The following is a 23,848-nucleotide window of genomic DNA, read 5'->3' on the forward strand; positions in this document are numbered from 1 at the left end:
TTAGACTGGGCTCCTATTTGCAAACTTTCTAAAGTAACCTGCACCATGTGTAACTTAAGCCGATTAAATTGCTGATGTTTTCTTTTTCTATCTTCCTTCATCTAACATAGTGATCACCTGTGGGATAGCAAATAACTAGAATACAGCTCGTTTAGATATGATTAATGCTAACATTTTCATGATATGGTCACCTCAATTTGGAACAGCAGAATGATAATCACTGTGTATAAATTGAATTTTCCTAGATGTGAGATTAGCACATTTGTTATCTTTCCACAAAAGTTTCCTCTTTCTTTGTTTTGTATTAAATTTTTGTCACTCCTTGTCTGATCTCACTACCTTTTATCGTAGATATTTCTCTATGTCTCTTTTCCCTACAAGAAGCCAAGAGCTTTTCACAATCTTTCCTCATTAGTCACACGTCAGGCCATTGTGTCCACTCTGCCTGCTGTAAAATAGGAGGGCCCTGATTAAAATCAGTATAAACCCACTTTAGTTAAAACCAAAAAGCAGAAGAAAAGACTCAGTATTTCTGAGCGTGCCTGTTCTCTTGAGCACTTCTGTTTGAGTGCGGATGCCCAGGATGTGTTCTCACAGAATTTTAGGGTGGATCAAGTGGTCACCTATCTAATAGCATGTCATTTTTAATTCTTTCTCCCCAGATATTACCAGATAAGAGCTGGACTGAAGATCCCATCCAGGATTCCCCACAGGCTGTTTGTTACGATTGCAGGACAGACAGGTAAGCAGGTCCCAGAGGGATGTGACATGACTGGAGGTGGGGCAGCATGGAGGAGGAGAGTGTGTGCGGGGAACAGGTGAGCCTGGATTTGGATCCAAACCTGGATTTCCCTAAGGATCAGTGGCTGTTCAGCTCTCTGTTCTGGTATGGGTTTGGGCTGAGTTGGGCTTGAGTTTTGGTGCTTGTGTCTATCAGAAAAGCAGAGGAAATTCTCACCATCTTATCTGCAAACAGTCTCTCTTATATGTGGCTGACAATGGAAAGAGTTGGTTTACTATTCTAAGTAATTTCTGGATGAAAATTATTTCAGCGTGTAGTGGGTTGACCTTGGCTGGACACCAGGTGCCCACCAAGCTGATATATCACTCCCCCTCCTCAGCTGGACAGGGGAGAGAAAATACAACGAAAGGCTCATGGGTCAAGATAAGGACAGGGAGATCACTCAGCCATGACCATCATGGGCAAAACAGACTTGACTTGGGGAAATTAATTTAATTTATTACCAATCAAATCAGAGTAGGGTAATGAGAAGTAAAAAACAAATCTTAAAACACCTTCCCCCCACCTCTCCCTTCTTCCCGGGCTCAACTTCACTCCCAATTTCTCTGCCTCCTTCCCCCCTGAGTGGCGCAGGGGGACGGGGAATGGGGGTTGTGGTCAGTTCATCACACGTCATCTCTGCTACTCCTTCCTCACACTCTTCCCCTGCTCCAGTGTGTGGTCCATCCCATGGGAGACAGTCCTCCACAAACTTCTCCAATGTGAGTCCTTCCAACAGGCTGCAGTTCTACATTAACTACTCCAGCGTGGGTCCATTGCACGGGGTGCGGTCCTTTGGGAACAGACTGCTGCAATGTGGGTCCCCCACGGAGTGACAGGTCCTGCCAGGAGCCTGCTCCAGCGTGGGCTTCCCATGGGGTCACAGGCACCTTCAGGCGCATCCACCTGCTCCGGCGTGGGGTCCTCCACGGGCTGCAGGTGGATATCTGCTCCACCATGGACCTCCATGGGCTGCAGGGGGACAGCCTGCCTCACCATGGTCTTTACCATGGGCTGCAGGGGAATCTCTGCTCCGGTGCCTGGAGCACCTCCTCCCCCTCCTTCTTCCCTGACCTTGGTGTCTGCAGAGTTGTTCCTCTCACATATTCTCACTCCTCTCTCCAGCTGCAATTGCTGCTGTGCAGTAACTTTTCCCCCTTCTTAAATACGTTATCCCAGAGGCGCTACCGCTGTCGCTGATGGGCTCGGCCTTGGCCAGCAGTGGGTCCGTCTTGGAGCCGGCTGGCATTGGCTCTGTTGGACATAGGGAAGCTTCTAGCAGCTTCTCACTGCAGCGACCCCTGTAGCCCCCCTGCTACCAAAACCTTGCCACGCAAACCCAATACACAGTGTTAACAACAGCTTTTAGAGAATAACTTATAGAGTCTTTTTGACTCAATATCATGCATAGAGGAAGAAAAAATGTGAGTGAAAGATTAATGAGTTCCTGAGCTTGGATATCACATTTCTTTTTTTTTACTTTTTACACTTGAAAATTTTCCAGTTTAACATTCTTTTGTGGATTAAAGGTTCTTTTTTCTTCAAGTAAAAATGTATTTTTCAATTTGGAAGTCTGGTTCAATTAACTAGGATACATTACAATACAAAATTATTACACAAATTGTATATGTATAAAATGCAAGGAACTATAAAAAAATACGAAGAAATCACCTGAAAAAATATTCCCAAACTCAAAATCTGAATAAAGATATTTCTTTGGGAAATAGATAGATAAATAAATAAATAAATAAATGTAGTGCAGATCTGGAAAACCTCTTAATGTGAAAAATCCCCAAGGAAGAAAGAAAAATATTTTTCATCATGTTCCAGTGTGATTCACCTTTGGCATATACAGAATGCCCTGGAGTTCCTTTGCTCTCTGGAGATGTCCTCAAATTACAGTAGTTTCTGGCATAAGTAGGCTTGACCTAATGAAATAATCACAGTATGAAGATAGCTAGAATTTTACTTTGTAGGGGCAAAAATCCCTCAGCAACAAACAAGAAAAAACCCAAACTACTCCTGTTCTGCATTGAACCAGGGATGGCTATATTATTTAAGGAAGGAACTCAACTATTTTCTATATTTACTTTTTATTCAGATTAGTATTTTCTGCTACCTGATACATCTTCAGTGTCCCATCTTGTTTCACCTCTGCTAGAAACAATTCATGTGAAAGCATGAGCAGGAGAGAAGTGAGGCAGGCAGTGTGGTTACAGGATTAGCAGCTGACTTTCGTACTGTTAATGCAATCCAGACTGGAGTCTAATAGCTTTATAGGGCTAACATCAAGGGAGGGGGTATTTAAGCTGTTAAGGCTTTAAACAGTTTTTCCTTGGCTATCTTTGCAAGTACTTCCTAATTGATTTCATAGATCTGCAAGAGAGCATCGTTTAATGGAACTGAACTTAAAGGCAAACACGCCGTAATGTTCTTTTTGTTCTTATGCCACTGATCTCTCTCAGTATGGTGATAGCTGGGATAGGACTAATTAAATTGCTGTGCATGTTTCAATAAGACACCCCTATTAAAGCAGTATTACAACAAAACAAGGGTGTTGTTATAAAATAGTGAGTAAACTCCTACCACACCAACAAGAATGAATATAAAATAAGTGAGATTCATGAGTTTGGTTTAAAGGAAATATTTTTAATCTTTTCCTTATCAGGTTCATAGGATCTATGAGAACTGAGAATATATTTTGAAAACAATTATGTAAATTTATAAAGTAAAATCTGTGAATATATGCAGTAATAAAATATATAAAATATGTAAATATATAAAATAAATAAGAGGTAGTATTTATCTTCCAGTGCATGTGGCCTTTTATTTTTATTAAATTTTGCAGGATTTACAATAAAACCATGGGAACTGACAGCATTAGCGATGTTTGCTTCCCACTAGATGTTTTCAGCAACAGAGGTCAAAAAAAAAGTAGTTTTCAAGAATTCAGCAGAGGGGAAGCTGAAGCCTGTATCAGGCATTCCCTTGGTGGTTGCCAGCCAAATCTGAACAGCAAGGACTCCATCCGTGGCACAGGACCGACTGGTTGTACAGGAAGCCTTGACAACCTAGTACATGCTCCACTTGTTGGCCGCATCCTGTCTACATCGTGGGAAGAGAATGGGCTACGTGTCCCAGTCGAAGCAAAGGGGAGGAAAAGTCGAAGCAAAGGCTTTGCAAAGTCGAAGCAAAGGCTGCTGGAACCCAGCAGCCCCTGCGGTTTGGTCACGTAGGTCATCAAGGCTGCACATTAGCTTGTATTGAGTCAGGCTGTATGAACATAAATATGCCATGTAGCATATATACATATGCCCACATATATATCTGTTCATAAAAATACATACAATTGATTCATACTCCTAAGCATTTTTAGCAAGGTGGGTTTCCTTAAAGACAAGAGAAGACTGGTGGCTGGTGACTTTTTCAGCAATGAAAAGGAGAGAGGGAACAAGGCTTGTTGTGCAGTCTTCAGTTGCACTCATGCAGGTTTTCAGCCCCCAGGAAATTTAGCTTCCTGTCTTTGAATAGATATCATGACTGATGCAGCCTGCTTTTGGCTTATAAAGAACAAATTATGCTCTCTGCTTGTTCTTCTGCAGCTCATAAGAGCACATTCTTCACTGGTCTCAGCATCAGTTCTGCAGGGCTGAGCTAATGCAGACATATCTTAAAGCTAAACTCTAGAAATGCCTTTCTGAGTGGATTTATGGGCTTTTGCTTCTGGTGCTCTTCGGCAGCACGGCTTGTTAAAGTAGCCGTGTGAGGGTGTCCACCTGCAGCATACACTGGGCTGAATGTGCATGACTCAAGCACGAACAGCTAAAGAAACGGGGAAAGTGAATATGCCATCTCACAGTGAATATGCACATCTGTATAATTAGCTCCTTGGCTGAGTTGGTTTATGATCCACTAAGTGTCTTCTGTAAGTTTTCGGGCTTCCGAAAATTTTGTAAATTTTGGGACAAGGATTCATAGAAGTTATGAATACGCACTCATTCAGTGATTTCCAGGCTATAGATACAAAATGAAAGACTGCAGGAGCTTATCTTAAAAACATATCTTTAAAACATTTTTGTTTTAAAGTTTACCCATAAGCACATAAGATCATTGGTCAAAACACTGGGAGAAATAACACTGGTCGGAAAGAGTTGGGTTTAGCTGTTTTATCTTGATTTCCTGCACCACTTGAAAAAGTGGAGAATGGTGGAGACCAGGAGAACAGTATAGGTGAGGATTACTTAAGGAAGACGGTATGCATGAGGTAAATCTTAGCAGCATTATTGCCTGTGAAGAATATGAGAGAGAATTACATTGTTGAAGATGCCAGCTAAACCAAATCTCAGGAAAAATATAAATTTTAATTTCCTCTGCAGTGTTTTGCAGTAGTCTACACACCACCTGGAGGCATTACTGTTTTGAGAGAGAATTATTCTTGATCAGTGAAAGTTGCAGTCAGGTTTTTTTTATAAGTTCTGTTTTTAGACCCACTATGCTTCATTCTCATGTACTGCAACCATGGATAGCTGCTCGCCTATCAGCTTACCTAGTTGTTTACCTTACAGGCCACGGAAATATTTTTGGTGGGTGAACATTAAGAAAAAAATATTTTGCATGGCATATAGCTAAAGAAATTACTTAGGACTTTGATTTGTGTCCAGATTTCCTTTGTTTCTCCCATCCAGAAGTACTACATTACCAATTTTCAAAACTTTTCAAATAGACAAATATTTTTGAAAACTTGGCCTGAAAATCTAATTGCAAGTAATATAAAGTATTCAAGAAAAATTATTACCTGCCAGGCTAATCTTTATTAGATTGTAGCAGTGTTCCACCTAATTTTAGTCAGTTAAATTGGGTTATTGTGTAAGAGTGCAGAAAGCCAAAGACAGCCAAGGAATGCGGTTCTCTCTTCATCTGTCATCTCATATAAGGCAGGGGAGATAAGATGCAATATTTGTTCCAGGCAAGTCAAGAAAAAGTAGCTGTGACTGCTATTATACATTAACCCTTTTGACGGGTGATGTAGAGATGTTTCATGTACACACAGTTCGATGCTTTCTGATAAATGGAATATCTGACATTAGGTGACAAGAAAAAATTAGCGTGATTTAAATTGTGATGTGCAAAAGGGAAAGTAGGAGAGAGTATCAGAAAATTAAGAACATCATTGCTATAACCTGTGTCTGCATTGTGCTATACAAGTTCATGATCACTCACATTGAATGCCTTTTCCTATAAATTAAATGTTGATCTGTGACTACCTTGCACCTAAGACCTAATTCGAAGGGTTATTTATGTTTCTGATATGCTCCTTAACAAAGAGTTTGTGCCTGTTTTAATAAACAATTAGTGATCCTAATCTCTCTATTAGTATTTGGATATCTCAAAGAAGTTCCTGGTGAAGGAATTCAACTTTGATTATTAAAGAAGAACCTTTTCTTGTAAATGGCTTATTAATGCAGTCAAAACAAGCATTTGCAGTTAGTTGCTCATTAGAGCAAGAAGAAACAGCACCATGACTTGTGGAACAGTATGACATTGCAGTCATTAGTTTCAATAACTTTTTGAAAGATAATTTCTGCCTCCATTAAGTGAAGATAAGCTTACTGCTCTTGAAGCATGAGAAAAGGGGGAGAGATTCATGCTTTAGCAAACACATGGTTTTGTTTTCAAAGCTTATTAAAGTAATCTGAAAATATATATGTATTTTATGTATAAAATAAAGCATACCTGACAAATACAAATTATATTTAGAGGGGACCTTACTGTGAGAGAAGTTATTTTGGGGATGAGTTGTCTTAGAACACCTCATTAGCTGTAACATCATAAGAGATGGTCAGATATTTTAAGAATTGTTAATCTACAATCTAAACAGAACTAATTCCATGATATTCCAAGAGAAAAGAAAAAAAGAAACAGAGAAAAAAGATGAAAAGGAGTAAACCGAAGATATCTCTGACTGACGTGCTACTTCTGTGTGCATGTCTCAGTCCTCTTCCAGTCAAGGCCTTTTATAAATGGCTCAAAGGATGGAAGCTGAAAAGATGTATTTGTGGCTGGGAGATTGTCCATTGCAGACCCTGAACTATGCAGGACACCCTCCCTTCACCCCTCCAGAAGCTAGGGCAGATCACGCAGATGGCAGTGGGGTAGGCCACAATCTTGGAGATGCTGAACAGCATCCCAACCCAAAATTGAGACCTGGTCAGCGCAGAAAGCCATAACTAGGAAGGGCCTGTCAGCACCAGCACATGCCACAAGTCTCTTCCTCTAGGCAGTGAGTCCGAGACACAAAACTTCATCATCAGTGGCCACCTGAAGGTCTGGCAGAAACAGAATCCTGTTGTTCAGATGCAGAGAGTCAACACAGTATTTCTGCTGCTTGAGGCCAAGAATGAACTTCAGCTCTGTGGTTAAATAGGCCATACAGCTTTTTCAGACCTACCACTCCAGTGTGAACTGGGCCTTCACAGAACTCTCTTCTCTTCCAAGTTTACTTACATGTCTTTGATTTCCCCACACAGTGATCCTTGCTGCCTTCAGTCTAATGTAAGGTTCAATCTTGCAAGTCCTTTAAAATCCACCTCTGCTCTAAACATTGAATAGTCATTTACACAAATTCAGTAGGTAAATTGCATCCAGACAACTGTTTCCTCCTGCTCTGCACTGATGAAAAACTATGTGGTGTCCTATTGTGATGTCCCGTACTTTACTCAGGGAATTTTCTTGTCTGAATTAATATTTGGAATAAATATATGGAGTGTCAGCTACACAGTTAGGTGACACAACAAATGAATATTTGCTCACCTAGGTTTCCAAAGCACAGCATTATTTTCAGACGTGAATTCTCTAACTGAACAAGGCTCTTTCTTAGGGAACTGGCAATGAGTTTAGAAACAGAAATAAACATTACAAAAAGCATAGATTCTGTTTGTTTTAACAAAACATTAAGTATTTAAGAAAGCAAAGACAAAACTTTCTACTGATTCTAAGTAGGTCAGGTATTCTGTCATCTCACATTTCAACATGTCTGAGAAATGAACCTTGGTTTATATAGCAATACAGTGATAAGAGACTGCATTTATGTTAGGATCTTTCATACAAGGAAATTAATAAGACTTCTTGCTTTTTATCGTCACTGAATCAATGTATGGGTAGAGAGGTAGTTTTACGTAATTCTTCCCATGAGGCTAATTCAAAATGTCAAAAGGCAAGGTTAAGAAAAAGGATTCATCTCAGAAATGTACAGCTTTAATCAAAAGTCATGCTGAGGGAGAAAACATTCTAAACTTTTTGATCAAGCAATTTAAAAAAATGGTGTCTCCTTTAGAAATTTTTATCCTAAATATAACATCTTCATTTATTCCAAATATAAATATGCTAAACATAATATTTCAAAACCAAAACAAGTCTCTTCAAACATTTAAATAGGAAAATGATGATGCATTGAAAGAGTTTGTGCCTGAAAAATGTTGTCTTTGCACTTTCAAAGTAGGCTTATTTTGGCTCAATTGTAAAAATGGAGGGTCTGCACAAGTATTCCTCTGCTAAAGAATGCGTATTTTCAAGCTTCAGCAACTGAGTTTTCAAGCCTTCTAAAAAGCACATATGCAACTCAGTACATGCAGATAAATGTGGCAGGTTTAACCCTGATTTGTTGCCTTTAGAGCCTAAGTTTTCAGAATTCACTGGTCACTGGTTATTTGTATTGCTTCAGTCTTCTTTTTTGTCTTTTTTTTTTTTTTCCTTCAGCCTGAAACACTAAAGCTTCAGTAGAAAGGTACTTCTGAAACTGGGATGTCAAAATGGGCTAACTAAATAACCTATCACAGCTTAAAATCGGCAATAAGATCTAATATTTCCCATTCACTGAGTGCCAAAAAGGCGAAGTTGCATTAAAAAATGGATAGCTTATGACAAATTATGAAAATGTTGACAATCGACTGTTACAAATGGGCATATAATGATTTTATATAGATCACAGGAGAAAAAACCCACAAAAAGTACCCAGAATTCTATGCAGGAGACAACCATGTTTTGCCAGCAAAGCTCCTTCAAGTCTGTCATCAGAGCCAAAACCAGAATGGGTTTGCCTTAGAAGTTCATGGGAGCTATAAATTCCTGTGAGCTCCAAATACCTGAAAGGATGGTACAGCAGAGTTAGTATTAAGATTGAATAACAGGTATATTGTCTTTCTACAGATATAACAGATAAAACAGAAAGTTTGTCTCGTATGTCTTGAATTCAGTGTGAACTTGCGGCAGTATTGTGTAACTGACAGCTGTAATAACCTCGTATTCCCTCTAGGTAAGATATATCAGAGGGAATACAACATACTGAATAGACGTCTATAAAAATACTAGAAAATTGTGCAGAAGATGCTACTGTGCCTGATATATGTTAGCTAAGAAATAGGCAGACATCACAACTGAGTGTTTTCATAGAATCATAGAATCATAGAATCGTTTGGGTTGGAAAAGACCCTTAAGATCATTGAGTCCAACTGTAAACCTAACTCTGCCAAGTCCACCACTAAACTGTGTCCCTAAATGCCACATCTACCTGTCTTTTAAATACCTTCAGGGATGGTGACTCAACCACTTCCCTGGGCAGCCTGTTCCAGTGCTTGACAACCCTTTTGGTCAAGAAATTTTTCCTAATATCCAATCTAAACCTCCCCTGGTGCAACCCGAGGCCATTTCCTCATCCTATCACTTGCTACTTGGGAGAAGAGACCAACACCACCTCACTACAACCTCCTTTCAGGTAGTTGTAGAGAGCAATAAGGTCTCCCCTCAGCCTCCTTTCCTCCAGGCTAAACAACCCCAGTTCCCTCAGCCACTCCTCATAAGACTTGTTCTCTAGACCCTTCCCCAGCTTCATTGCCCTTCTTTGGACACGCTCCAGCACCTCCATGTCTTTCTTGTAGTGAGGGGCCCAAAACTGCACACAGTATTCAAGGTGCAGCCTCACCAGTGCCGAGTACAGGGGGACAATCACTTCCCTAGTCCTGCTGGCCACACTCTTTCTGATACAAGCCAGGATGCCATTGGCCTTCTTGGCCACCTGGGCACACTGCTGGCTCATCTTCAGCCAGCTGTCGACCAAGACCCCCAGGTCCTTTTCTGCTGGGCAGCTTTCCAGCCACTCTTCCCCAAGCCTGTAGCATTCCACGGGGTTGTTGTGACCCAAGTGCAGGACCCGGCACTTAGCCTTGTTGAATCTCATGCAATTGGCCTCAGCCCATCGATCCAGCCTGTCCAGATCCCTCTGTAGAGCCTTCCTCAAGCAGATCAACACTCCTGCCCAACTTGTTGTTTTCTGCTGTTTTCTGCTGTCATCTTTCTTTTTTTCTAAAAACTGTTTTCTACAGTTTTTAGATAGTTAAACTCCTAACAGAGAGGGCATAGACACCTTTGTTGAAGGCTATGAATCACCAACTAAGGGAGGATCTTCTATGTATCCAAAATGCAGAAGAGAGTGAGGGATTATATGAAGGAACGTGCATCATGGCTGCATGTCTGTAGCCATGTGTTAGAGGGGTTCACCAGTAAGGAGCTGGTTTAGCATGATTACATTCTTGGTCACCTCAGCCTCTTCAGATTTAGCAGGTAATTCTGGGTTGAAGATTTTGCTACCCAATCAAGGTGATAAATATGAAGTCTCATCAGTCATCTGAGCTGAAAGACTTTGGGTTCTAAATTAGTAGGAACTAAATGACTACAATTTCAGGAAGGTGCAACTGTATTTTTGTATGGGGGCCACAAGTATTTCTTTAAAAATACTTATGGATGGTGGATTATGTCCCAGTGTTCTGCTTGGCAAATCATTACAGACATGCCACAGGGAGTGATGGCTTCTTGAGATTATAGGTCGTCTGGATGTCCTAGTGACTGTGGGACGTAGAAGATCATAAAAAATTAGGATTTAAATATCCTGAGATCTATAGGTGAGAGTTGCTATGTAAGAAGTAGATATTCATTAGTTAAAACATATGTATATATTCTTAACAACTACAGGTAATAGTGGTTCTTCCCTGGGGAGGGTATCTTACATGAGTTATATATAAGCGTTCTAACAAACCTTATTTCGCCAAGTTTTCTATACTAGCAGGAAATAGTTGTCTTGTAATGATGTCTTAGGCTGTATTCTAAGGGCAGGCAATAAATCATCTGTAACCTGAGTTATGGCTGTGAGATGGAAGAAGCCCAGGGAACCTGTGACTAATCATCTTATCTAACTGCTGATATCTATGCTGTGAGTGTCTCCACCTAAGCTAATCAACCAGTCTCCCTTTATAGTCAGAGGAGAGAAACAGGTAATTTGAGGGAGTAATTTAACAAATCTATTTTAAGATGAGTTGAATCACACCTATTTCTGTCCGTTTACTATAAAAGAAGTTGCAGGAACTTCTGTACAGAGAGACATTTCCATTGTGTTTGTAGAAGACCTGGCACAAAAAGGCTGTGATTGCAGTTTGTGCCTTCATGTATGTATGCAAATTAGGCAAATAATAATGAAAAGTAGGAAAGGTGACACAGTCAACAGAGAGAGCAAATGGTACCCTTGTCTTTCCCAGCAAATAATCAAAGATGATAGCTTGATTCAGGATTTTGCATAATGCTTCCAAATGGTTTCTCAGGGTAAAAAACAAGAACAAGGAGAAGACACAGTGTGAGAACAACTTTCTTGTTTTTTTCTCTCTGCCACTAACAGAAAAAAAAGCTATGTGATGTAAAAAATGAATTCACATTTTCCTTCCAGAATGGCACGGTGATTTATTAATTGAAAATTAAATTGTGGAAGCGGTGTAGTTTGTTTATTTATATTTTGTAAGACTAAAACTATGATTATATTTTCACCATAAATTTCATAGATAGACCAAGAATATACTGGGAAATAGAAGCCAGGCTTGAATTTTGAGGAACCAGGAGTTGAATTTGAGGTTCAGCAAAGCGTTCTGTGCTATTAACAGTTCTCTAGGACATTACTCTGTGGTCAGTAGCTCTGAAGCTTAACATTATGTATTAGATGTGACCATAAATTAGAAAAATGAGAGAATTTTCTGTGCATTCAAGTGTACATGTGGGCCTTCCAGAAGTATTTGCTTAATTTACTATTCCAGCCAAAGAATGCTGGTTGGTTTAATTTCCCATCAATAACACTGACAGGGACTGCTCTTGTGGCCTACAGATTAAAACAGGGAACATAAACAGCAGGACAAACTGTATGTCCTTGTGTCTGTCTTATCTATAAAACGATGGTACTGCTTCAAAGATGCAAATATATATATAACTTAATAACTTTCCAAATATGTAAGATAAACAACAGGAATCCAAACAGCTAGAGAGATATACCCTCTAACAGGTGATTCAAAATCTTCCATCAGCAGAAAAGCTATGTCCCAGGTAGGATAATGATGTCACAATGAGAGGGAAAGGTTCTGAGGGATTTGTTCATGGATTCTTTCATGTTCAGAAAGGACCATTTTTATAGCTGGTCTGACACCTTCTGAACCTAAACCATAGAACTTTAGCCAGTGTTTTGTGCACAAAGCACAGCTCTGGTGTTTGAACTGTGGCATACCTTTGTAGAAGGAGGTTCAATGTTAATTTTTAAGAGAGAGGGGTGTTTTTTGGGATATTGTTTTTGGGTTTGGTTTGTTGTTTTGGTTTTTTTTTTTCTATTTCCACTTGAGAGAAAGGATTGGCCTGCTTTCTATGAATAATTTTTTATAGTAGAAACAAGTGGAACATCCATTGCCTTTCTAGCAGCTGTAATCAGAGAGATTTGATGTCTCCTTCTCTTGTAGTTTTACTTAGTCTTCATCTTCTTTGTGTTCTCCTTATTGCTGAAAGAAGCTAAAAAAATCAGATACAATCTGTTGGATAGGTCTTTGAGCAACGTAATCTAGTGAAAGATATCCTTGTCCATGGCAAGGGGCTTGGAACTAGGTGAACTTCAAAGGTTCCTTCCAACCCAAACCATCCTATGATTCTATGATTTTAAGTATGAATTGTCATGACCAGCATGAACAAAGAGTATGGGTTTGAATGCAGCAATTTAAATTTTCTTTTTACAGTTGCCTTATATACCCATTAAGTGTGAGAAGACATGAGTAAATAAATTGGTCCATTTAGGCATAAGCACTTTTGCTGGACTGAGATTGCCCTTTAAGTGCTTACATTTAATTTTGGTGTTGAAGTTGTACAGACAGGATGCGTGTGATGGTATAAAACCGTGCCTAGAGTCAAATGGCTTTCTCACTGAAGATGTGTGTACTGCCCTTAAAGAAAGGCCTCATTGTGTAGGTGTTGTCATATCTTTCAATCTCCCATCTGTAGTGGGACCTTTGAAACATGCTGTAGGCAGCCCATCCAGCAGTGCCTAGCAAGCTACTACAGCAACACTGATGATGCACTGATCAGTCCTGGCATTGCACCATATGTCCCAGCGGGAAAACCTCAGTTTTGCTTTAGACTTTGCTTGCCAGCATCAGTTTGCATGGAGAGTGAATCTGGTTTGAACAACATCCTTGAACCATTTGCTGCCTACAAGGCCTGATCTTGCTCTCTGAAAAAACACTTGAGAGGGAGTCATTAGGAAGTCAAGGGAACTAAAGCAAACTGGGGAAGAAGGTAGAGGCCTGAGGAGAATGAGACCTCAGGTTTATATAGCATACTGAAGAATAGGAGAACGATTCAAACCTCCTTCTTCCTTCTTTAGACTTGCATTCCCTGCTGGTGTGACACCACAGAGCCTGCAGATAATGCTGGAACTCAACGCTTCCTTTCCTACAGATTTCTGCATGCAGAAGTAATGTTGTGTGTATGTTTATACATTTACTTAAATACCCTTTTTTGTCTTGGATTTCATGCAAAACTTTCACATCTTTGCCAAAGATTAAAAGCAAAGTGTATCCTGAGCAGGGAACAATTTGCATTGTCTTTTCACCTGCGTGAATGATGAGGAAGCACTTGAAGCGGGATAACAAAACAAATGGCTCAAACAGATGCAAGCTATGTGGGCAAAAAAAATACACATTGTTTTGTGTTTTGTTCTTTTCTGTATTGTCCTGGTTTCAGCTGGGACAGAGTTAACTCTCTTCTTAGTAGCTGGTACAGTGCTGGGTTTTGGATTTAGTGTGAGAATGATGTTGATAACACTCTGATGTTTTAGTTGTTGCTAAGTAGCGCTTATCTTAAGCCAAGGACTTTTCAGTTTCCCATGCTCTGCCAGCAAACAGGTGTGCAAGAAGCTGGGAGGGAGCAGAGCCGGGGCAGCTGGCCTGAACTAGCCCAAGGGGTATTCCATACCATGGAATGTCATGCCCAGTATATAAACTGGGGGGAGCTGGCCAGGAGGCGTGGATTGTGGCTCTGGCATCGGTCAGTGGGTGGTGAGCAATTGCATCGTGCATCGCTTGTCTTTTCTTATTTCTTTTTTGGTGGTGTATTCTTTTTCATTACAATTATTTTTATTCTTAGTAGTGTATTTTTGTTTTTACTTTAGTTATTAAACTGTTCTTATCTCAACCCACGAGTTTTACTTTTTTTTTCCCTTTCCTCCTCCTCACCCCACTGGGAGGGGGAGGGGGAAGCGGCTGCGTGGTGCTGAGTTGCTGACTGGGGTTAAACCATGACATGTATCTAGGGTCATGGAAATTTGGGTCCTTTTTCATGTTCCATGAACAAACAACTTGCTCCACACTACATGAAGCCTCTGAATAAGGCCTGATCTGTCAGAAGCAGACACTTTCTCTGGTGGCTGCTGTAAAATTCTGTGTAGTAAAATGCTGGTTTGTGACTTGAAGCTTAGAAACATTCCTGTTGCCTTAAATAGATCCTGCTCATTTATTAGATAAGCACTTGCTTAAAGGTTTGATAGATTGGGGATGAATGTTAGGAAAACTCCTGATTTCACCTTGATTTTAAATTATATAGCTGGTGGCATAAAAATATATGGTGCAATAGCATGCATTCTATAAAAACTAAGAAAGTTCAAAATGACAGACTTGGCTTTTACAGACAGGTGGTAAAAGCTCACCTTCTACTGCAGATACCATGTAACTTAGTCTTCCCCTTGCATACGTGTGGGGGAAGTCATAATGCATATTAAAAATTTGCTACCACAACCTCCTCCACCGGTAAGGTCATAAACTCCCTGAAATTTCACTGTGTCCATATAAATGTGCCTCCGAGGACTGCATGTAAAGTGGGTAGATCAGTAGAGTAGTTGACTCACTACATCTTTCTGTGTCAGAGTAGAAAGTGATAAAGTCAGTCTCCAGCCACTATGGGCCATAATCTTTTACTCTAGTATTGCAGACTATAACTTTGAGAGATCTGTTTCACAAGAGTATTTTATAAATGCCGTGAATGGTGTTTGGGGAGCAAAAGAAAATGTATTGTGAAAAAAAGCTTAGAACTGAGGGATGGTACTCTGCCTTCTGTTTTTTCTTCTTAAAGAAATGATATTACCCATTACCTAATAGGCATCAGATGTTAGTATCAAAAGCTGATATTTAAACAAAGAAAAAAAAACCACAATAAAAGTAAATTAGAAAAAAAAATCTAGGAAATAAACACAATATCCCTTAAGAGTAAGAATAAAGCTTTCTCATTATGTTAGAAGAAACAGTCATGAAATTGTGTTACTCATATTTAGTTCAGAGAAACTTATTTCAGCATTTGTTGCTCTTACAAAAGAAACTCAGCTGAAAGTATAGTGTAGAGAAGATCCTTGTGTTACTGACATTTCATCTGGTTAAACAAATAAAGAACACAAAAATGAAACTATGGCACATATGGAGAGTAACAAATGTATATGTCCAATACCCCGTGTCCAATGTACTCACTCAAGCCAGTGAATACCAGAAGCAAAACCTCAGGACAGAGCTTAACAGAAACAAAAAACCCTGAGTGTTTGTAGCACTGAGCTATGTTGAAGTTATAAATGTGCCTGTGTGGCATATGATAGCTGGAGGATTTGAGGACCCAGGAGGATTTACTAGTCCTTAAATCCTATGATTGCTGGGCTCTTTTTCCCAGCCCTGATCTTGAGCAATCAGCCTCCCTCTGTTTTAGTTTCCCCATATGTATAATGGGGTTAATTGTATCTGTATCATAAGGGTATTGTGCAACTTAATTACTTAATACAAAGAGCTTTGATATTCTTGGATATGTGACAGTGTAGGAGAGCAGAGAATTACTTATGGTCTAGAAACTTTTTACGGTCGGTTCACATTTTAGAGAGTAATGCAGTGGATCCAAAGAGGGAAATGTTTGACCTACGATTTCTACCACGCACTGCGTAATGAGTTGCAATAATAACAGTAATCTGGGAGTCTGTTAATGTAATTAAAACCACTGACTTTTCTTCTAGGTGGGAGGTTTTTTAATATGGCTTACGTCCTAAATGGAAGTATGCTGCAACATCGTCATAGCTGCTGTACCACATCCAAAATTAGGAGAATAATTCTGCTCATGAAAATATTTATCCCCCACCTGTACACATTAACCTGCCAGAAATAACTAATATGCATTTGGAAAGTCTGCAGCAGTGGACCAGCTTCTGCTTTTCACAATCTGAATACAGCCAGTGGCTCTGTAGTGTCATCAGTCCCACAGTCCTTCACAATGAGAAACAAGGGTTAGTTTGGTGGAAGGTGTTGACCCTAAGCACTCCAGTGTAGGTGGCATAGTAAGGGAGTGGAGGAGTGTCTAGGACCTGTTCTTTTATTATGTGCAAAGGAAAATATAAAACTACTGCTTTTATATGCTCATCAAAACTATTGTCAATTCACCTGAACATTCTCCAACATGGGAGACTCCTCTCAGAGTGTCTGGTGCCTTGCTGTGTGGGATGGACACCTCTGGATCCAGGTCCAGGAGGTGAATCACATGCTGAGCACAGAGCTGAATGCAGAGCTTCCTTGGAGCTCGGGCTGCCACCCCATCACAGGAGACTGCACTAATTCACTTGCTCCATGACCCTCTGTGCCCATCAAAGCTTGGAGCTGAAGGGACACTGTGGATGCACAATTTGTTGTTAATATGAAACAGAGACCAGCTGAGATGGCTGTGCAGTTAAGGGCTATCCAGAGGGAAGAAGATTTAAGCCTCAAACAGCAAAAATCACTTCCCCCACCAGCTTAGCTACATCTCTTCTGCACAGTGCCTGGGTAGCATAATATATGCAGCCAGATACTACCTCAGCGGAAATTTTCTCTTTAACACCTTCTTCACCTTAGGGCTGCTCTTAGGCAGATGACTTCTTCCTGTTTGCTGGGCAATGTTCTTTCACTTTCTGGGAAACGTTCTTTCACTTTCTGGGAAACTTAAGCTTAATGCCTGTCGTGTATATGGAGGAAGATGCATATTTATGTCTTCAGAAGCAACAGAGCAAACCAATTAAAAATGTGGGGAAAAAGAACTACTTCATTTTAAACAGCTCAGATATATTGATTAATGATTTTTGGTATTTGCTCATTAACAGCTACTAGGTCTTGCCACTTCTGTGTACCACTTTCCATCTGCACATCTCAGCATGCCTTATTACTGTGAGTTAACTCAGCTTTAAGGTCAAGTTCTTGTGAGGTAAACAAGCTTATGTCTGTACTGTGAAGCACAAAAACATATTGAAGATCTTTAGCCTAGTTTTGACCTAGTACATTCGGTGACCTAATACAACACCTTCTCTAAACCAACTTACCTCCTGAGAACAGTGTACTTGTGCTGAATGTTTCTTCATCAGCGCATTGTACGTTATTCATTCTGCCTCTTGCTCTGATAGAAGTTTGCTGGCTGTTATCTTAGGTATATTTGCACCATGATCTGTTGTGCAGTTGTTGGTATCATGCCAAATTTTTTCCTGTAATTTCCACCCAAAAAACCCACCCAAAGCCCTGCACAGATGTAGGCCAAAAATTTTGTGTTTTGTCTGCAAGCCATCCCAGGAGCTGGAAAACAGTATAACTGGAGGTCAAGTTTTATCCATGGAAATAATGGAAAGCACTGAGTGAGGTTTTTTAATGCAACTCTTCCTGAACCTCTTCTCTTTCCACTGAATAGTATGCCGTTTTCCAACAGTAATGGTGCGTTGGTGAAGGTGAAGGCCTCATGCAAGTCCAGCCTACTCTTGTGCTGAGAGTACTTCCAGTCATGGTGACTAATATCGTCTCATAATTTCCTGGATTTGTCTGTTTATGTCTATCCATCTGTTATCTCTCATCTTACATTTCACCTAGAAACCTTTTACAAAAGTGAATATCACTTTGCTTTGGATTTAAGTTTTGCATATATGTCTACAGTTTCTACCGTACCCCTGATAGGGTTGAATCGTCTCTTCCATCTCTCTCTGCTGGCCTTGGCATTGGACTTCAACTCCACAATCTCAGGAGGAGGAAAGGGAATTTCTCATATGATCTTAGCAATAATTACAGACTTGAGTAGTCTTAGAGACAGATTGAGTAGCCTAAGATTATAGTGCAAATTTCCTTCATAAGTAACACTGGAAGGACTTCATTCCACACATCCAAAGGATGAATTTTAGGTTACAGTGATTTTCTCCTATTAGGTCTTGATTTCTCTCCACTGATCATAACAAAAATCAACTTAAATTAGTTGCCTACCTTTTCTGGGATTAAAATGAGACATGACAGATCCCATGCTAAAAATTGTATTCAAGCCTAGTGGGTGCAACTGAGTGGTAGTACTGGTACGATGTGGATCTGAGGAGTCTCATCAGTAGGCTCTGTTCTAAGAAGTATGTAGAAGTTAAGATTTGAGTTTTCACCATGTGACCTACTCAGAAATATTAAGGTTTAATTCCCTGCCTTTTCAGTAGTGGGAAGTAGTGTAATAACTCCATTCAACCACTAATAAAGTAGGTATTATATTTGTGGGAGATGAAAAATCTCTTGTACAAAGAACACAATACGGATCTCTGTGTTACTAAACTTAATAATATTTGATTGAAAATACACTCACCACAGCTCAGAGTCTCAAGGTTTAGATTAGAAGAGACTACAAAGGACCTCTGACAGAATCCAAGGAATTACTGTGTGCTTTTGTACTGGTGTTGCACACAGGAAGCAAAACCAGAGTTTTAGACTTCTGTAATGAATTTCTCTTGTTTGTGGATTATAATAGGAAGGCTGGTTTTTTTTTTTGTTGAATTGGGTTTTAGGTTTTAATGAAACCAAATTAAACTGCAAATTGTTGTGTCTTTTGATTTCCAGTAATAGAAGTTTCTACAATATCAGGAAGAGAGGAAGAGAACAGGGAGTCTAGACTGTCACTGAACTGTGACATCTGGCTTCAATTTCCTACTCTCCAACAGGCTTTCACCCAAAGTTAGGCAAGACACTTAGATTCAGATCTTCAAAGTCCCTCAAGGGGGGCTAATTTACATTGGCTTATATTGAATACTCCTGAGGAGACAGGCCCAAGTCATGCTCTGCCCCAGGTTCCCACCTGTAAAAGGGGCATGAACAATATCTACAGTCAGCATTGTGAGGGATAAAGAAGAAGGTGAAGAACTCGCACTGTGAGGATGTGGTGAAGGCCATAAAAATGTTCATGTGATGGATTGCCTCTAAGCCATTCAAACAATGTTGAAGGCTTTCATGTCATATCAAGTAGATTTAATCTAGAATGTCGCTCACTGTTTACATTGCGCAGTGCCTGGTTTTGGCAGCAGTTAGCTACAACAGGAAATTGAGTGACTACACACAATGAAGTAAACTCTTTGAACAACATCATCTGGAGGTAGGTTTTCATCCATTTATTGTTGTCCTTTTTGGGATAAAGAGGAAAACACATTTTAAAATGTCCTTTTTTAAAAAATTATTTTTATTTTTTAGTTTGGGTAGCCAGCTCTTTCCCCAGACTAAAATGAAAGTTATTTGATGTTTTTCATCTTTTTAATCATGAGCCGAGAGGAACCAATGGAAGTTATCAGGAACTTCACCTTCGTTTGCATAATTGCTATGTGGCATGGGAAATTGGCTTATGTGAGGCAGGAATCTGAGGCTCATTAGTGACAAGCATCTTCAGAAGAGAGAGTGCTCCCTGACATAGTGTTCAGTTGCAGAATGTGGGTGGTCTTAGGGGATATATTTCACATTAGCCAGCCAATTAATGAAAACACAAGTGAATTGAACTGAAATTGGTGCTTCCCTGTGTCTGTGAGGTTGCTTGCCTGGTCATCGCAAACAGAAGCCTGATGACTATACTCATACAGCAAAACAAGATCGTGACTACAAACTTGGGGAAGTACGGGAAGAGGTACTTCTATTTCATACAGTGTTATCACCATAGACTAAATACGTGCTTCATAGTCTGAGTTGTGATGTAGAATATAATCATGGATAAAAAGGATAAAAATCCCTCCTTGTTCTTTAAGCATTTAGGTCTATCAGCAGCCTGGGGAAAAGGGGGAATGCAGACACCTGAGGTAGCCAGCCTATTCTTGCACTGAAGTTTGATTACATTCACTTATACTTCTTGATTCAAGTGGCTGATCTTTCTCTAGGGGAAGGGTAAACCATTATGTTGTTGGTGCTTTTGTACAATCAAGAAATTATCAAATTCCATCCTATTTCCCTAAAAGAATTCAAGAAGGAGAAATGCCTCCATAGGGATTAGTCATAGGGCTCACATACTTTGTAATCCACTGAAAAGCTTATTCTCCTCTGACCCAAACCTCACATTGAAGGCACCTGATTTTGATATCACTCCCATCTCTGCAAATATGGTTGAACATAGGCCAAGGGGACCTCAGCAGTACAGAAGGTGGAGTTAAACAAGTGAAAAACTAAAGGATGAGTAACAGATGTGACTGGATGAGTTGATCAAAGTGTCTCTTCTTTTTCACCGCATGATCAGGGACTCCCTGTTGTTGCAAGTTTTGTGACAATCTGAGTACAAGGTAGACCTTAGTATACAACCGCTGCTGAAAGGGAACAGCATGAAGGGAAAAGCCGTCCTCAGCTTGGTAGAGTTCAACCTTACGAAACCCCTTAGTAGACTGTAGCAGAAAAGAAACAAAAACACTCCAGTAGGGATTACTCTTTAAAGCCTGTAGGCTTGAGTTGAAAACCATTTCTGTTTCATATATTTGGAGAGAGTTTCCAGAAATGACCCAATCGTAAATGATTTGACAATGTTCTCAAGCAGGAAAAGCACAGCTGCACCGAAGAAAGAGCTGCCGTTCCAACATGAGCTCTCTTCAGAGGTGCTGACCCAGCTTTAGATGAAATTTTGCTTGAAACTGGTGCACTTATATTTCTTTTCCTGACAGAGTATTTTCTCAAAAAGATGTCAAAGTCCATATTAAAAGTGTGAAGGAAAACTGGTTGAATTTGAGTAATTTCAGCCAGAGAAATGTAGAAATTAAGAAAATGACAACAAGATATTAAAGAAACATTTACCAGCTGTTGATGTTAGTATTCTTTAAATTATTCATTTGATTGTAGAAATTAAGATTCAGTCAGCTGGTCAGCCCTAATTCTGGCTGATTTAGACACAGTTTCTACAGGATTCAAACCTGCAAAGAACCTTCTTGCCTTTATCCTCTGCAGAACTTCAGCTGCAACTAAGAAAAAACAGAGAAAGAATGTTTTCCTTTTTCAAAGAAAAATAGAGCCTAATTGTTTTATTTTGGTGCTAGTTTACTGAACTGACCACTTTTCCAAAAGTCCTGAGCTTCTAACAACCATCTCTGGCTCCAGAAAGGTCTGCTGGATGCATAATGCTTCAGACAATCAGGATACTTTGCCTTTGCCCTTTGGGTATAGAAGAGTATTGGGTGAGGAGATGTGTATTAATGATCCAGCTTTAGGAATATGGAGCCAGGATTTTAATCCGGTCACATGTAATTTACTTAGTACCACAGACCAAATGTCTGATAAAGCTGGAACAGGAGTTTCTAGTTTCAAGTTCAGTGCTGAGGTCATTGGAGCAGGATTAGCATTTGTGCCATGGTTTTATTTTGTCCTTAACTCTCTGTTTTGTGTAATGAATAAGAGAGTAGCACAAACTCTTCACAAAACACTGTTTAAACATCTGTCCTTCTGTGCATGTCTTCTATTTCAAGCTTTTTTTGTTAAGAGGTTTGTCATGGTTTTAACCCCAGCCAGCAACTAAGTACCACACAGCTGCTCGCTCACTCCCCCCACCCAGTGGGATGGAGGAGAGAGTCGGAAAAAAACAACCTCGTGGGTTGAGATAAAGACAGTTTAATAGGACAGAAAGGAAGGAAAATAATGATAATGATGATGATGATGATAATAATAATAATAATAATAATAATAATAAATGACAATAATAATACTAAAAGAATTAGAATATACAAAACAAGTGATGCACAATGCAATTGCTCACCACTCGCCAACCGATGCCCAGTTAGTTCCTGAGCAGTGATCCGCCCCCCCCGTCCAACTCCCCCCAGTTTATATACTGAGCATGACATCATATGGTATGGAATATTCCTTTGGCCAGTTTGGATCAGCTGTCCTGGCTGTGTCCCCTCCCAACATCTTGTGCCCCTCCAGCCTTCTTGCTGGCTGGGCATGAGAAGCTGAAAAATCCTTGACTTTTAGTATAAACACTACTTAGCAACAACTAGAAACATCAGTGTGTTACCAACATTATTCTCACACTAAATCCAAAACACAACACTATACCAGCTACTAGGAAGAAAATTAACTCCACCCCAGCCGAAACCAGGACAAGGTTTCACAATAACTCCCACTGTCACCTTCCAAAGATAAGATTATTCCATCTCTGACCATCGTTACAAGGTTGGCTCACAAATAGGTAGAGAGGCAATGTGATGGAAATTCTTGAAGACCTATCTGTAAAAAGTTGCATCTACTGTTGGTGATTGACATGTTAAGCCTCTGCTGCTGTTTACTTACTCAAGGATAGCTGTCCAGATAGAACTGTGATTTAAAATATAAAGTAGACATGTGGTAGGCAGTGCAAGAAGAAAGTACCTGGCTTCAGTGCATGGAAGAAAGTAAGAGTAGTAACACAGGAAGAGCAATGTGATAGAAAACTACTGAATATCAGTTGTAGTTTCTACAATGTCTGTCCAGAAAGTCTATAATAGCTAAATATTAACTGCTGCATGGAAATGGTTGTCATGCTGTATGGATAAACTCTGCAGTTCTGAATGTCTCTAGCTGCTAAGCTCCTTCAACTCATGACTTGTTGTCTGCACCTCTCCTATAAACAACATAAATTCTAAAAGTCTGACGTCTGAATTCAACCTTTCAGACAGAAAGGGAGAAAAGGAGTATCCAGGATGCTGAAATACCACAAACTTAAACACCATCAAAGGAAATTTTTTTCAAGACAATGAGCCTCTGAAACTCGCTGACACCAAATACTGTTGAATTCGGTAACAGTGGACAAAGATGCATAAGAATAGCCAGATATCTCAATAGAGATGTAAAAAGTAAGGTGAACTGATGGGCTGCATATGGATCCCTCATGAAATTCATCTGCTTGTGGAACAGTAAGGAAGCAACTAGATGTCCAGTACAGTATTCCACATCTTTCCCCAGAAACCATGGAAGTTTGAACAGCTCATGCCCAAGGTGTTTGTTATACAGTAGTGATGATTTAGTCCTGAGAAAACCTATAATCTTCCTTCCTTCCTTTCATCTTTTTTTTTCTTTTTTATTCTCCTTATAATTTATGAAGGTTTTCTACCATTTCTGCTAAAAGGTTCTTGCCAAGCCTATTTTGGATGCTTTCCAATTTCCCCACAGTTTTTCATTCTTTTTGCCTGCGTGAAAAGTTCCCATCAAGTCTTTAAATTCCCTCTATTAATTTTAAATAAGAACAAGCTAACTCTTAGTCTTTTCCCCATGATTCATATCCACGGGCTCTTATATGATTTCCCATAGCTCTCATTTTCAAGGACAGCCATCCTTACAAGGACATGGGCATGTGGAAAAGCCTTATGCAAAATGCACTGTAATTTTTTTCTCCTTCTTAATATCTGGAGAACAATCGTAACCTAAATCACTGTTCCCTGGGTAATGGAAAACT

General features: G+C 39.8%; 1 protein-coding gene across 1 annotated transcript in view; it reads left to right on the forward strand.

The window, feature by feature from the left end:
• The window catches only part of FAM135B (family with sequence similarity 135 member B), a 146,313-nt gene that overhangs the window by 30,039 nt on the left and 92,426 nt on the right, over window positions 1–23,848 (forward strand). The window contains exon 2 of the mRNA XM_050891994.1: window positions 663–742. Within this exon, the coding sequence (XP_050747951.1) occupies window positions 663–742 (80 nt within the window). The remainder of the gene's footprint in view (window positions 1–662; window positions 743–23,848) is intronic.

The sequence above is a fragment of the Gymnogyps californianus genome, chromosome 2 (genome assembly GCF_018139145.2).
Source record: "Gymnogyps californianus isolate 813 chromosome 2, ASM1813914v2, whole genome shotgun sequence".
In the NCBI taxonomy this organism is placed as follows: Eukaryota; Metazoa; Chordata; class Aves; order Accipitriformes; family Cathartidae; genus Gymnogyps; species Gymnogyps californianus.